At 48.9% G+C, this 15,393-nt stretch overlaps 1 protein-coding gene across 1 annotated transcript in view; it reads left to right on the forward strand.

Moving 5' to 3' along the window:
- The window catches only part of RPS6KA2 (ribosomal protein S6 kinase, 90kDa, polypeptide 2), a 483,976-nt gene that overhangs the window by 401,665 nt on the left and 66,918 nt on the right, over positions 1-15,393 (forward strand). Inside the window, exons 11-12 of the mRNA XM_011999666.1 lie at positions 5,534-5,604; positions 7,378-7,466. Of these exons, the coding sequence (XP_011855056.1) occupies positions 5,534-5,604; positions 7,378-7,466 (160 nt within the window). The remainder of the gene's footprint in view (positions 1-5,533; positions 5,605-7,377; positions 7,467-15,393) is intronic.

Here is a 15,393-nt window from a genome sequence, read left to right on the forward strand (position 1 = left end):
CACCCGCCACACCCAGCTAATTTTTTTTTTGTATTTTAGTAGAGACGGGGTTTCATTGTGTTGCCCAGGCTGGTCTCGAACCCCCAAGCTCAGGCAATCTGCCAGCCTCGGCCTCCAGAAGTGCTAGGATTATAGGAGTGAGCCACCACACCCAGCTTTTCTGGCCTTTATTGCTACAAATTTAAAAAACAAATGGAGAAGCTGAAAGAGAGAAAAAAATAGGAGAACAGAAAAGACATCAAAGGAATGATCCAAAGATGGAGACACAAGGAGGGGCCAGAAGAAGAGGAAATGAGACCACGTTGCATTCGTGTTGCTCCAGCAAACTCCTTCCGGGTTCCCTCCCACCATCAGCCCTAAGACAGAAGCGCTACCGCCAGTGGCCTTTGCTGACCCTGGCAGGGTTGGTGGCTCTGGCTGGTGGCTCTGGCTTCGGTGTCTTCTCGGCACTCCTGGCTTGCCACTGCTCTAACATCTACCATCTTGTATCGTCATTGTCTGTCTCTCTGAGTGTCTCCTGGCACGTGGAGTTTCTTAAACACCAGTCACCCTTGGCCAAGATGCCCCAGCACAGACAAAAGTGCCTGTACCCGGCCAGGCCTCCAAGGGACCCATGAGGGAGTGAGGACACCAGGGTGGAAGCAGAGAGGCACTCACACCCAGACCCAGTACCCGGCGGCCTTCACCCGTCCTGGAGTCCCCGCCCTCCCCGTCCCTAGAGCGTGGAGAAGATGGCATTGAGAGCTTCTGAAGGAGGCCTGGCCAAGCACTGCCCGGCACGTCAACACACCAGGCACCCTCCTCCCACATGCCTCCCTGGGCACAGGACATTTCTTACTGAATTGTTCACTTGTTTGCTGGGATCGTCCCACGTTCAGTGTCTCGTGACAGCTGGGGAAGGGGTCCAGCTCCAGAATGGCTGTGTCCCTCTCGAGCCCGAGGCAGGGCTGGCTGTTGCAGTGGTGACCACAAGCTAAGGCTGCCTGGCCATCTTCACATTGGATCTCAACCTGACAATCTTCAAGCCAGCAGGAAAGACTGTATTCTTTCTGTGCACAAAAATGAAAACTAAAGCTCAAAGAGCCTAAGTGTCGGGCTCAAGATCACATATTGTCCCAGAAACACATTCTCATTTAGTCCCGCCCGCCCACGTGGTGACGGGCCGCACACAAGCAAAGGTCTTGACTGTGGGGGCCTCACGCTTCCCACACTTCCGTGGGTGGCATCAGAAGTGACTTCTGAATTCTCATTTGCAGCTAAGAGATGGGCCTCCGGTGACCTTTCAAGTCATATCTTACCCAAGCCTTGTAAGGGGATCGGTGCAGAGCCGTTGTGCGTGTGAGGGGCCTTGTTTTAAAAGAAGGCTGAGACCCTGGAGGCCGCATGCTGAGGAAGTGGTCCTCATGTGTGGGCGGCCGTCCATCCCCTGGAGATGGATATGTGCTGGGATCTCTTCCCAAGGAGCAGCATCCACAAGTGCCCTCCACAGACCTGGAAGGAAGGACGCCTATGCCAGAGACGGGAAGTCAGTGTCCCTGAATAAAATTCCGGGTCTGAAATTAGGAGCTTGTACCTGGAGAAGAACGTGCAAACTTGGTGGCCAGCTGCATAGTGATGTTTGTAGAATTTCCAGCACTCCTCTATGCCAGACTGGAGCCACTTTCTAGAAGGATATTTGGGTTGTGTTTCGTAAACATCTAAAGCATCTCTTGAGCACTCTGGTTTCATGAGACCACTTTATCCTTCTCCTGTTTCTTAACCATGGGCACGGAATGTTCTGGACATCCCGCCTCAGGTGCCGTGTAATGTGTCCTTATGCCACCATAGCAAACACGGATGGTTCTGAGCTCAGGCTCTGCTGCTTGCAGCTGGACCATTCATCTGTAGATGGTTGTGAGGAACGGCACCTTCCAAGGCTGTTTTGAGACTGAGATTCTTGGCACTCAGAGTTGGATGCAGCACATGGAGCGAGAGCAGCTCGGATTAGAGGGCGTGTATCTGTGCACGCAGGGACCTCCACACACAGGCATGGATCAACACAGCTGTCCAAGACCCAGCCCCTCCATACCTGCAAAGCCAGGCCCTCTGCCACTTCAAGTCATCCGTCTCAGGACAGGGCTTGTCCTCACCTGTTTTCAGATTAAAATGTTAGCTTGCTTGTGGTGCCCTTTTAAGAACGGTGATCGGCCAAGTAAACTTGAAATCGAGGCTCCTGTCACAAAGGGTCTTGTGTCACACAGGCAAACGTCTTGACTGTAGGGGCTCCATGCTTCCCAGAGTCTCCTCCTTCCCCTGCCCCCAGTACCACTGGCCTCCATGAGGTGCGTCCTGCCTGTGCCGGGGCCGCCACTCTTTCCAGGTTCCTTAGCTGTCCCTTTAGACAGGGCTTCTCAGCCAGCACTGTTGAGGTTAGGACTGGACACTTCCTTGTTGTGGGACACCTTGTGTGTCATAGGATGTTTAGCAGCATCCATGCCTCCCGCACTGGATGCCTGTAGCACCAGGACCCCCGGGCATGACAGCCAGAAATGTCTCTAGTCGTTAGGAAATGTCCCCTGGCATACAACAGTGATCCCAGTTGAGAAGCACTGCGTTATGTCCGTCCAATTACCTTCCCAGAAGCATGGGGCCTGCACCCTGTGGAGCTGTGGCTGCATCTCCCTGAGCCCCTCTGTGCCCGTCTGCAGCCTGGCCTCAGTGCCAACTGGGAAAGAATCCCTTGGAGTGTCCCCCTTCCCCCGGTGCATGTACTTGACTGTGGGACCCCAAGATGAACCTGGCTTTTCTCAGTTCACCCCGGAAGCCTTGGCCAGCCTCAGTGCTGCTCAACAACACGGCAAAAGTCTCACTGTAAATAACGTCGCGAGAAAGTCATCAGCAGCCTGAGTCAGTAATGCTTCAGCACTGAAAAGTTCCCGGGCAGCTCGATTCAGACGACCATACTGAAATTATCTCCCTTCTCCACAGAAAGGGGTGGATAAGGGCACGGGAAAGGCAGCAGAACCCCATGGCTGGTGGAGGCTGCAGAGTCCACACCTCACCCTCAGTATCACCCCACCATCAGCAGCACCTTCATCACCAAGAAGCAGTTAATGAATATCCATGGGTGCTGTGCTGGGTGTTCTCTGGCTGAATAGATGGTTGGGGACCTTCTACCATGTGGATGGAGGAAGAAGGGGAGGAGGAGAGAGAAACAAAGCAGTGGACCCTGATCACAAGGGAATCATCTTCAAAAGCTAAAAAGAAATCACCAGACCAGGCGCAGTGGCTCACACCTATAAACCCAGCACTTTGGGAGGCCAAGGCGGATGGATCACTTGAGGTCAGGAGTTCAAGACCAGCCTGGCCAACATGGCGAAACCCTGTCTGTACTAAAAAAAAAAAAAAATACAAAAATTAGCCAGGCATGGTGATGCATGCCTGTAGTCCCAGCTACTTGGGAGGCGGAGACAGGAGAATCACTTGAACCCAGCGGGCAGAGGTTGCAGTGAGCCGAGATCGTGCCCTTGCACTCCAGCCTGCGTGACGGTGCAAGACTCCATCTCAAAAAAAAAAAAAAAGAAAAAGAAAAAAATATCACCAAACAAATGTATGCAAGATACCAGTCCATCAGCAAAAAATAAATAATATCCAGGCATCCGGATAGGTACCATTTGTGTAACAAGGATTAAACGGTGTGTACGGGATGACAGTTTTCTCGTTTCACAGGGCCAGAAGTCTTGTCCTTGGAAATGGGATTTCATAGTGCTATTAATAGACTCAAAAAAGAGAAAGAGCAGAATAGGAAAGGAGTTCCCTTTGCTAATACAATCTATTCTGAGAGATATTTCAGTGTGTGTGATCAGCTTATAAACTTTCATCCTGTTTTACCAGACGAACAGCTCATCTGCCAGTCAGAGCATTCTGGCCTTTCCAATTTAATTACACTTGTCTCTTTTTCAATTCTCATCTGGACCCCCTTCCGCCTGCTTTTTATTACTTTTGTATTTATTGATTGCCTGCAGCCTGTCTGCTCTGAGTTCCCTCACTTACTCAGTGCACAGGATGGACAGCACATTTTAATGTGACAGAACAGGCTTCAAACGTCAAAGCTGGTGGAAAAGTTTCCATTTCTTTTAAAATGTTTTCAGAAAGCAGACTGGTAATATTAAAAGCCTTAAATGCATTCGTTTCTTTAAGATTATAATTTCACTCCTAGCAGCCTATCATAAGAATAAATTCAAATCTTAGGAAATCATCTGTGCACATTTCAGTAGTACTTATAATAGCAGAAAATTGGAAATGTCCTAAGTGTACAGCAGTAGATACACTCATGATTACATTTTGGCATATCCACATGTTTGTTAAGTGATATTACAAAGATTTCATCATAACCATTGAAAGTTTTATATTATTCTGTGAAAAGTTAGTATGCAAAACCTTATCTGTGTTTTTAAAACAAAATAAAAAACAGCTAGAAAAAATTACTAGGAGGAATTAACAAATGTTAATTTTGGATATCTTTGGGTAATGGAATTCTGCGTGATTTTTTTTTGGTCTTTCTACTTTGTGTATCTCCCAAGATTTTCCAACTGCAAAGGACGAATGCTGGAGGATGAATTCTAAAAGGGCAGAGACACATGCAGTAAAAAATAAAGATGAGAGAGAATTCAATAAGATCACGTAAACACCTGCTTCCCCGTAATTTAAACTGACTTGAAAGACATGAAGTAGGATTGATCCTTGGGCACATTTCACTTAGATTCAGGATCTTACTTTTATGAAAAGATTGGTTGCTGCCGCCACCCTAGTTTCTTTTGTGAGAAGCGGTCAGCTGTGCACTTTGCTCTGATGAGACCATTCCGGGTCACGGCTTCCAGAGTGCGTGTAATCACCGCTGCATGTGCCTGGGGGAGTTGGTGCAAGAAAGAAACTCATGCTCAGAAAAGGCTGCGCTCGGTCCCCTCTTTAAGCTCTGTCCTGGCAGATGTCCAGTAATAACAAAATAAGGATGTAGGGTGTGGCAGCTGTATCTGAGAGGTTGCTGTGCCACTGTCCTTATCAGAGGCTAATGGCCATGGTCAGGTCTATCTCGTGCTGGAAGCACTCTGGCCCCTGCATCCTGGCATGCATGGGTGTTCAACACGAGCTAGCTGTTCTCCTCCTCCTCCTCCTAGCTCATCCCTTCCACAACACCTGCCAGGGCAGGACAGGGTCCTAAACCGCATGTAAGATGTGTTCGTCCAAACTGCCTGACCACAGGACCCCGCTCTGCCTCTTTTCTCTGCCGTACTCGGCGCCTGCTGGCCTGCCACAGAGTGTGATTATCTACCACATCTGTCATTCACCCGTCTCATCCACCAAATGGCAAGCTCTGTGAGGCAGTTTTAGTCACTGTTGTACCACAAGCCCATAGGCCAGTGGTTACACTTGACTGATGGAGATTTTGAATGAGGAAATGGACATGGTAGCAGGCTGCCCCGCTGGGGTGCTTCGCCATTAAGCCGGGTCCATCTGGATGAATGAACTCACTGTGCTCTGTGTTTCCCTGCAGTTCGAGATGCTCACGGGGTCCCTGCCGTTCCAGGGGAAGGACAGGAAGGAGACCATGGCCCTCATCCTCAAGTGAGTAGTGTGGGAGCCCCCACAGAGACCTGTGAACACCCTCTGATATCAAGAGCTGCTGCCTCTGAACCTGCAACTGTGAAGTTCTAATTACATTGCTAGGCTTACATGCCGAAGTATTGTAAGCTGTTGTCTAAAAGTCACGGTTTTACACAGAATGGTAGCGCTCTTCCACCAGTAGCAGTGGTGATAGGGTGCTGGGCATTCTAGTGACAGTGGGTCAAGGGAGCAGTTGCTGGTTTGGCTCATCCTGCTGAGTGGTTCTGGTGAACTCTTCTACCATAGGTAGTTTTCCATCAGTAAGTCACTTAGAGTGTGTAGTGGCTGGTTTTCAAGTGTGATGATTGGTGACCTCCCAGAAGTAAAGTGTAGACAGAAAAAGACACAAGGCCTACAGGGCCTTGTCCAGAGAGACCCTGCTACAGGGAAAGGAGCAAGGGTCTCCTTTCCCTCCCCACCTGCTGACCCCATTCTTACAGCACTCCTGGTTGACCTTGGCAGGACTCAGTATTATTTTACCATGTGACTGGTTACAAACCATTTTCTGCTTAATTCTCATGAAAAATCATTTACTAAGCCAAGGTTTTGCTCTCAGACTGTAGGAAGAAGCCTGATCCCCATGCCACCTTGCCATAGAATCCTAAATGTGAGCAGACACCGCTGACCATCACTGTCCCAGAGCAGATGGAAGGAGGGCAGGAAACAGAGAGGCTGGGAGTCCCTAATCAGTTCCTTCCTAAGTGAGGCCACTTGGTGGAGGAGTCATAAAGCCATTTGTCCTCATGAGCCACTCTTGCCAACTCTGTTTGCAAATGGACACGTAACTTTGATAAAATTGAGAATCACCTGAAACACCACCAGCTCGGCTTTTGTAAGCTCTGTCCTTATGTAGATGGAAGGAGAGAGGGGAGTGAAGGAAGCTCCATCGTGAGGATGCTTTTGTAAAGCTAAGGGGTGTCTTTTTATTTCATCAGCCTTTTCCTCCATCAAGGGACCTTGAATTGCAGCAGACACTAAGAGCTGCAAGTCAGGACCTTCGCGTGATTCTCGTTGTTCGAATTTTAAGGGAGAAAACACGTTCTTTACTTTTTCTAAAGCTGGAATAATCCCTGACAGCAAGTCACGGGTGTGGTGTGGCCTCAGGGCATTCCACTTGGGAGGGATGGAGAATTTCTGGAGGGGAGCACCAGGTTCTGTGCCCGGAGTTCTCAGTGTGCTCTGAGGACCCCGGTGGCCCTGAGACCCTCCTGGGGTTTGCAGGTCCTCCTCTCGCAGGTTTTCTTCATAGCATCGCAACAGACTGAGCACAGGGCAGACAAGAGGGTCCAGCTGTCTCCTATGAGCCAGGAAGAGACCCACCAAAATGCAGAATAATGCCACTAAAGGCTTTTTTATATGTTTGGGAAAACATAGATAATTTCCATTAGCAATGCTATTTATGTTAATGGGAGTGTTACCGTTTTTTAATGATTTTATTAAATAATACGTTTATTAATAAAAATATTTATTAAAATGAATTAAGAAATATAAATTATTCAAATTTCTCACTTTACTTTCTACTGTGGTAAATATCACAGCTGTATTCCACATAAACGAAAGCTCTTTGGTGTCCTCAGTAACTTTTAAAGCATAAAAGGGTCCTAAGACCCACATGTTAGAGCACGGCTGCTCTGGGTGACTGTGACTGAGGTCTCTGAATGCTGACTGGGGCCCTCTTTATAGCTTGTCCTTGTTCTCCTAAAATAGATCCTAAAATAGGATTCTGTTTTTCAGAGCCAAGCTGGGGATGCCGCAGTTTCTCAGTGGGGAGGCACAGAGTTTGCTGCGAGCTCTCTTCAAACGGAACCCCTGCAACCGGCTGGGTAAGAGTCCCCGGGACACCCCACCACCACCATGGGAACATGCAGGTGCTGCCCCCCAAGCCACAGTGGAGACGTGGAGGGCCACCCACCTGCTCTGGCCCAATGCTGACTGATGTCACTGAAAACAGACCTCACCTAGAGGTTGAATAGTACCAGTGCCATCTGAGCTCCAGGAAAAGAGGCCCCTTCACAGCTTCTAAAACGCATAGTTGCTGCCAAAATACCATAAGCTCTTTTCTAAAAGCCACTGGTTTTACCCAAAATGGTAGTGTTCTACCAATCTGACTTCCCTGAGTTTTGAAAGTCTATCAGCTAAGGACAGAACCGTTGAAAAGCTGCTTCTAATTTAATTTTCCCTAAATTAAGAAACCTCCCCATCTGTTAAAATCAGGATCTACTTTAATATTAACTACGGATTGATTTGCTTTTTGTGTATGTGACAGTGTATTGAGGGTTACTCCGTGGGCTGGGCAGGTCTTAGCAAGTGGGCGTGGCCGTGTTGTCTCAGAGTCAGACAGCAGCCGGAGCAGGGTGTTTCCGGTTCAGACAGCAGCAGGAGCAGGGTGTTTCCGGTTCAGACAGCAGCGGGAGCAGGGTGTTTCTGGTTCAGACAGCAGCCGGAGCAGGGTGTTTCCGGTTCAGACAGCAGCAGGAGCAGGGTGTTTCCGGTTCAGACAGCAGCGGGAGCAGGGTGTTTCCGGTTCAGACGGCAGCCGGAGCTGTTGCTTCCGGTTCAGACGGCAGCCGGAGCAGGGTGTTTCGGGTTATTTTATTACACAAGAAAACAAAAGGAACACGTTCTGTTCTGTTTTTTTGTTTTTTTTTTTTTTTTTTTTTTTAACTCTAACGTCACAGATAGAAGACATATCAGAGGGAAAGGCAAAAATTAAATCAGGAAATATTTCATTTCGGAAAAAATACTAGATTTTCCTCTGCGTGCCCCAACCCCAAAGAAGGATGGACCCATTTAGCTTCTTCCCCACATCAGCTTCCATTGCAGGGAACTTTTGCACTAATTTGCAATCCTTCAGTGATTAAAAGTGAAGCTAGTCAAAAGTACCTTCCTACTCCACAGTAATATTTTCACAATATGAGGTAACTGATGTGTAACTTTGTGATCTTAGAAAAAAGGAGTTAAGGTGATTTTTAAAAATCAACATCTACGTATTTAAAGTACTGAGTAGTAATTCCCATGAAATTCATCTTGTAATGAATTGTCATAGTTGTATTCACCTAATTAAACACATTTACATCCAACTTCTAATCCAGATTTTTACCACGTAAACCACTCTTCCTTCCTGCGGATTCGTCTTCATAGGAATTCTTTACTTTATGTAAGGATGTCCCATAGTTGTCTTTACGAGGCAGTTCTCCTCCATGTAAGCAGATATTTTAAATCCCACTTTACAGACCTTTCAGTGATCACCCACCGTCAATGCCTTTGTCCACTTGGCCTATTTCCATTCTTCCACACAACGCAGTAAAGCAATTCCTCCTTGTCACTGAGCACCTCTGCGTGCCAAGCGTGGCTACCAGGAGAGCAGGTGACATGGTGAGCTCCCCGTGGCGTGGGTGACATGAGAGCAGGTGACATGGTGAGCTCCCTGTAGTGTGGGAGCCATGAGAGCGGGTGACATGGTGAGCTCCCCGTGGCACGGGTGACGTGAGAGCGGGTGACACGGTGAGCTCCCTGTGGCGCAGTGATGTTACAGGATGTTCTGCCATCACTGTCTGCCAGTCACTGCGGGCCAGTCGAGAAAGCCAGGGCACGTGGGTGTGTCATCGCTGTCTGCCGGTCACTGCAGGCCAATCCAGAAAGCCCAGGGCACATGGGTGTGTGTCAAGAGAGTAAATCCCTGCAACATTTCAGCACCTTGGTAAAACCATCAAAATGTTAAACGTATGCACCCTTTTGCCCGGAAGTGTTACTGCCAGAAATCTCTCCAACAGAAATAGCCATACCCACATAAAAGGGATACAAATAAATAGTGTTTACCAAATATCTTCCTGTTTAACAAAGACCTGAAGATGAAGTAAGCCTCGATCGATAAGGAAGTCATTGAATCAATTACAAAACATCCACACCACGGCCTGGGGCTGGAGGACAGTGTCTCGGCCATGATTCTGCACCATCCGCATTTTGGGCTGGTTAATTCTTGTTTTGGGAGCTGCTCCGTGCATTGGGGCTGTTTAGCAGCATCCCCACCCCCACCCCGTGATGATCAAACATCTCCTGACATTGGCAAAGTCCCCCTGTTGAGAATCTCCACATTGCTGACATGGAAGGGCCAGAGTCTAGACTGAATTGCAGCCCGCATGGCTGGAGAGTGTAGACTCGCCCTGCAGTGGAGCCCGTGCCACCCACACCCCAGTGCATCTGTGCCAGGGCACATGGCACCATTGGACCCAGCCCCCAATGCCACCTGGCAGGGCCCAGTGCTGGTGTCTGTGGAAAGGACTGTGTCCAGTGCATTGGATGAAAACTAGCTAGTAGATCACTGCATACATTTTACAGCACTGTCCCCAGTCGAGGGTCTGAGAGGCTGGGGAACTGTCACCCAGACAGAGGCAGGTTCCTTAGAGGGATATTCGCCAACGGTGCTGTGGACAAAGCTGAAGGCCCCAGCAGAGCAGCCCCAAGTCACCGAGATGCCAGTTGGGGGCGATAATGAGATGGGAGGCCCAGGATAGAGAGTGCTTGGGACCAGAGAGGGGGACACCGGGTCAGGGTAGAGGGCCTGTGCTGCAGCACACACAGGGGCACTGTGTGCGTGTGTGTGTGTGTGTGCGCGCGCACTCACAGGTGTGTGGAGGGTTCATGGTTTGGAGGAACCTGCCAACCAAACAGAATTTTTGTCACATTGTTGTTACTAGGACCCCTCAGCAAAGTCCCAAATGGGACCTGAGATTCCAACCAAGAATCATCAGGACTCCTCCTTTTCGTCAGTGGTGACAGTCATAGTTAGCCAGGGTCACAGCCACGTTTCCAAGAGATGTGCAGCTCCTAAAGCTGTCTGTACCTTGGCCCTTCACTCACTGGTCCTGGTGCACACCCCCGATTACACAGTGACTCAGCTCAGGACACGCAGCAAGGGCTCAGCGCTTGCCCTTAGTGCCCAGAGTCCCTGTGTACACGGGGCCTACTGTGGACAAGACCTCACCCTCTGAGAGTGGGGTCCCCAATGGTGGGAAATGCAGCCTTGGACAGAGGGACAGCCTGGGCTGGGAGAGGCAGGAAGCGCCTGTGTCCCACCCTGTGTCCTAAAGTTGCCGATTCACTGCAGTTTTCCCAAATCTGGGTGTGGTCTGGCCTTTTATTTGCAGACCCCTGTTCATCACTGTATGTCTGAGGAGGTGGGGGAGGCGGTGTTTCTTAACTCTGAGGGTGTGTTTGGAGACAGACGCAAGTTGAAAAGCGTGTCCCTCAGCTAAGCCAATGCATGGCAGCGCCCTGGTTTGTCCAAATGCCATGTCAAAGGTCATGTTTCTGATCTGAGTCTTCCAGGTTGTGAATTAAATTGAGTCCCTTTCATTTAAGTCTCCGTCAGCAGTAAAAGCAATGCAGAAGTAACCCTTCCTAGACAGGAGGGATCGGGGGCTCACTGTCAGGGGCCTGCTGCCCAGCTCAGTGGATCTCAACCCACTTCAGAACATGCCTGCCTTAGAATCAGGCTTGCAATGCTGTGAACTACCACGAAATGCACAGAAACATCTTTGCATGCCATTTCTACTCGTCTCTCAACCTTGAAGGCTGCCCACTTCTAGAGCCCCGGTCTCATTTCATCAGCCTTTTCGGTGTCTGGTCCAGAGCTGTTCTTTTCTGTGACCCTGGGTTGCACCTTTATTGTGTCTGTGGCTCTCCCCTCAATGTTCTCTATGCTGCTGGGTGTAAGCACTGCCTCCTCCACATAGCTCTCGGAGGCAGGCCCTGTGGGCGGTGGGAGAGGGTGGGTGGACAGCTCCAATGTTCCCCTGCCTGGGCGGATTTCTAATGAACCTGGAGAACAGGTCGTTCTCCAAGCCTCAGGTCTCTCCCGGCACAGTGCTGTTGATGAGGATGAGAAGATGCCTCGGCACTGCACTAAGACAGTGCATCATCTGACTTGAATTCTCACAACAGTACTTCAGAGCAGGTCAAACAAGAAACTTACGAAATTCACTTATGAAAACAGGTGTATCCATAGGAATTACTTTTAGCTGCCAGGAATAGAACCGTTAGATAATTTTAAATTTTTTATTCAACTAATTTAGTTTTCCAAATCGCAGTTTCATTTTCTCTTATTAACGCAGTACGTGGTCGTTGATGAGTTGTAGACGTTGGCAGCTGAACTACTGCTGTCAGGAGCCCAGATCTTCCTGTGGCTTCTGTTTCCCATCCTCAGTTCTCTGCCGTTTCATCCTTATCCTTGGTGCCTTGTGATGACAGCGTAGCTGCAACAGCTCCTGGCATCACATCCTCTCTGCAGGAGATACAAAAAAAAAAGGAACTGGATGGGGCCAACTGCCTCTGTCTCCTTTATCATGAAAGCAAGGCTTTTCTGGAAGCCCCTGGGAGTTCTCTGTACTTCTTGCTGGCTGAAACCCTGTCCATGGCACTCGTGACACATGGCACTGTAAGGAAGGCAGGAGACCAAGCATCTGTGGTTGGAGGAAGGAAACGAGGGCTGGAGTGGCGGCTTTACTGGCCAGGCAGCTGGGCCGGCCACAGGTATTCCCTGAGTGTTGAGATCCAGGAAGGCAGAGGTTGTGTCTGGTTCATCTTTGTGTCCAGCTCCCAGACCACACAGAGCCCCTGGTGAATACACTTGAACTCAAGTGAATTGAAGGAATTGCAGTTGTTGTTTAAGGTGCTCTGAAAAGCTCCTCGCCCCAAAGTGTGTGGAGTTTGGTCGAGCCTGAGCCTTGGTGCTGCTGCTTCATCTCTATCCATTTTCCCCTCAAGTGGTAAAGCAGAAAAGACAGCACAGGTTTGCGGGTACATCACGCCTTGGCCCCCGCGGTGCCCACTCAGATGCAGGGGCTCTGCCTGTGGATGTGGACATCATGCTGGTTCTATGCACTCACCCAGAATCCTTGTTCACAAAGTGTTTTTCTCCTAGTGACTTGCACAATCCTGTATTCGCTTAGCACTTCACACCTGCCAAGCACACACCCCTGTCATCTCCGACCTCCATGACAAGACTGTAAAATTGTGTTCATCATTTTCCGTTTGAGCAAGGCTCTGTTCCAAGGTACAAGGGCTTGTCCCAGGACCCTGTGTGTGCAGGAGTCGGCTGTAGTCAGCACCCGCCCAGCCAAAGACAGAGAGCAGTGCAGCTCTCACAGAGGCCTGGGTCCTCCCTTCCCGAATGTGGAAGCACAAACCCATTTCTTCTCCATGGGCTTCTGAGAAGACTACATATGAGCTTCTCTTATTTAGTGAGGACATGATTTGCCCTTAATCTTAAAAAGGGGGAAAAAAGGCCCTGTTCTTCTCATTCTTCATTAGCATGACATTCGGGGTCTTCAAGATTTAAAATGGGCCTTTCTTAATTCTTCTTAATTCTTTCTGATCCTGTAAGAAGTCAGGCCTGATTTTTCCTTTTCCCTGGGTGTTTGAGGGCCGTCCTGCTGCCAGAAGCGATGGATTCTCTGGTGTTGGCATGGCAGCAGGACGTGGGAGAGCAGGACCTGGGTGGCCATGGCCCCAGCTCTGTGAGCTTCTGGTCTGCGGCCCGCAGTGGCATGGGGGTTGTCTGGATTCTGAGTTCTAGACCCAACTAGGCTGTGGCCAGCTGCACAGCCATGGGCCCTGGCCCTCCTTTTCTCTGGGAAATGAAGGTGGTGGTGATGGTCCCTGCGGTTCCTTCCAGCTCCGACAGCATGCGGCTGCACGTGTCCTCTCCCCACACACATAGATGTCCCACGTGGTCTCTTACCTGGTGTGGCACAAACATGATCTGTAAAAGCAGCCCCATCGGAACCCACTTCTGCTCCCCTCAGTCTTCAGGCTGTGAAGCTTGGGGCATCTTGTTACATCTGGTTTTCGAGAATCTCTGCTTTTGAGGCAATTGGAAAAGTGTTGGAACTCCTTATTGAAGGTCAAGGCTGCACGGCCACCTTTGTTTAGAACAATCCCTTTTGGGAGGCAACTAATTTAAAATGATCCCCCAAATTTACTTTGTGGTGAGGGCATCCTGTAGCATGGCTGTAAAGCACTCTGGGATTTTAGGGAAGATGAAGTAGGATGTGATGTCTCTCTTCTTCTCCCCTCCTTCCTCTCCCTTATCTTCCCATGCCTCCAGTCCCACCCAAACACACAGATTTCACTTACTGAAACTGGAGAAGTTCATGAAACCTTTCCATTTTACTAATTTAGGGGTGGGTGTCCCTCCTCCAGCGGCTAATCCTGTGGAGCCAGCCTGAGAAGATCACACTCTGTTTCCTCATCGTCACCTGAAGCCGCCTGTGATCGCAGTCCGAATAAGCAAGGCCTCTAGGCATTAACTGAGTGGCTCCCTGTCATTGCTCCTGGCTCTGGTTTCTAAGACAAAAACAAACTATTTAGAAAATTATTTCTTTCCTCCAGTTCCAGGGCAAGCACAGATACTGCCACCTGTCCCAGACACAGTATTATTCAGAGAATTTCCTGGGACAGTCCTCCCCCAGCGAGGGCAGTTGCATTTGAAAGGAAAGGGTGGTATCTCTGCAAAATCGCTGAGGGCCCAGATCCCAAGATTCATCTGTTTATCTCATTGGAGCACATTTGGCTCTTGGACCCCAATAGCTGAGGCAGAGTTTCCTGCTGGAAACTGGTGACAACCCAAGTAAAATGAGAAAGAACCAAGACTTCTAGTGTACCTGTGTGTGCCTGCACCAAAACAAAGAGATGCACGTGCATTTTACCATCTCATCAGAGAACTCAACAGAGCCCTTCACGCTGCAGCACATACTTTAAGATCTATCAGAGAGATAAACGTACAGTCGACCATCTCAGCAGAGAACTCAGCAGAGGCCTCCACGCTGCACCAAATACTTTAAGATCTACTAATTCAATTTCAAAGGGGACCTTGGCTTGATTCCAGAGCAATGTCAGACATCAGTATCCTTTTTAAAAGCCACAAATTAGAGCTGAGCCTTCATGGCTTATTTATTTCTAATCTTTGCAACAACAAAGACCACTTTGAGCTTTGCTCAGTCTTAATTAAAAATTGAAAAGGTTTTTCAGGAAAATTCCCTATAGCTATGCTTGTATTTCTGATAAGAGTACTTGACTTGGCCTTTTAAACTTGAAAAATGAACTCGTTTTAATTCACAACTCAATTATTTTTTACTTTAATATGGAATGAGAGTGTAATTATTCTCTTTTCCTGCAGAGAATTTCCCAGAATTTCACTGTAGCTTAATTTCAGAATTTTGTAAAAATCCCAACTTACTTGTCTTCATTGAATTTTGTAAAGAATTTTTATTCTGTAGAAAAACTGGGCAAAAAGCATCGAGCTTTAGAAAAACACTAGAAGAAAGATACTTACATAAAATCGGCCAGGCACTGTGGCTCACGCCTGTAATCCCAGCACTTTGGGAGGCCGAGGCGTGTGGATCAGCTAAGGTCAGGAGTTCAAGACCAGCCTGGCCAACATGGTGAAATCCTATCTCTACTAAAAATACAAAAATTGCCCAGGCGTGGTGGTGTGTGCCTGTAATCCCAGCACTTTGGGAGGCCCAGGCAGGTGGATCACCTGAGGTCAGGAGTTTAAGACCAGTCTGGCCAAAACAGCAAAACCTCATCTCTACTAAAAATATAAAAATTAGCTGGGTGCCTGTAGTCCCAGCTACTCAGGAGGCTGAAGCAGGAGAATTGCTCGAACCTAGGAGGCGGAGATTGCAGTGAGCCGAGATCGCGTCACTGCACTCCAGCCTGGGTGACAGAGCAAGACTCTGTCTCAAA

The sequence above is a fragment of the Mandrillus leucophaeus genome, unplaced genomic scaffold (assembly GCF_000951045.1).
Source record: "Mandrillus leucophaeus isolate KB7577 unplaced genomic scaffold, Mleu.le_1.0 Scaffold6, whole genome shotgun sequence".
NCBI classification, from domain to species: Eukaryota; Metazoa; Chordata; class Mammalia; order Primates; family Cercopithecidae; genus Mandrillus; species Mandrillus leucophaeus.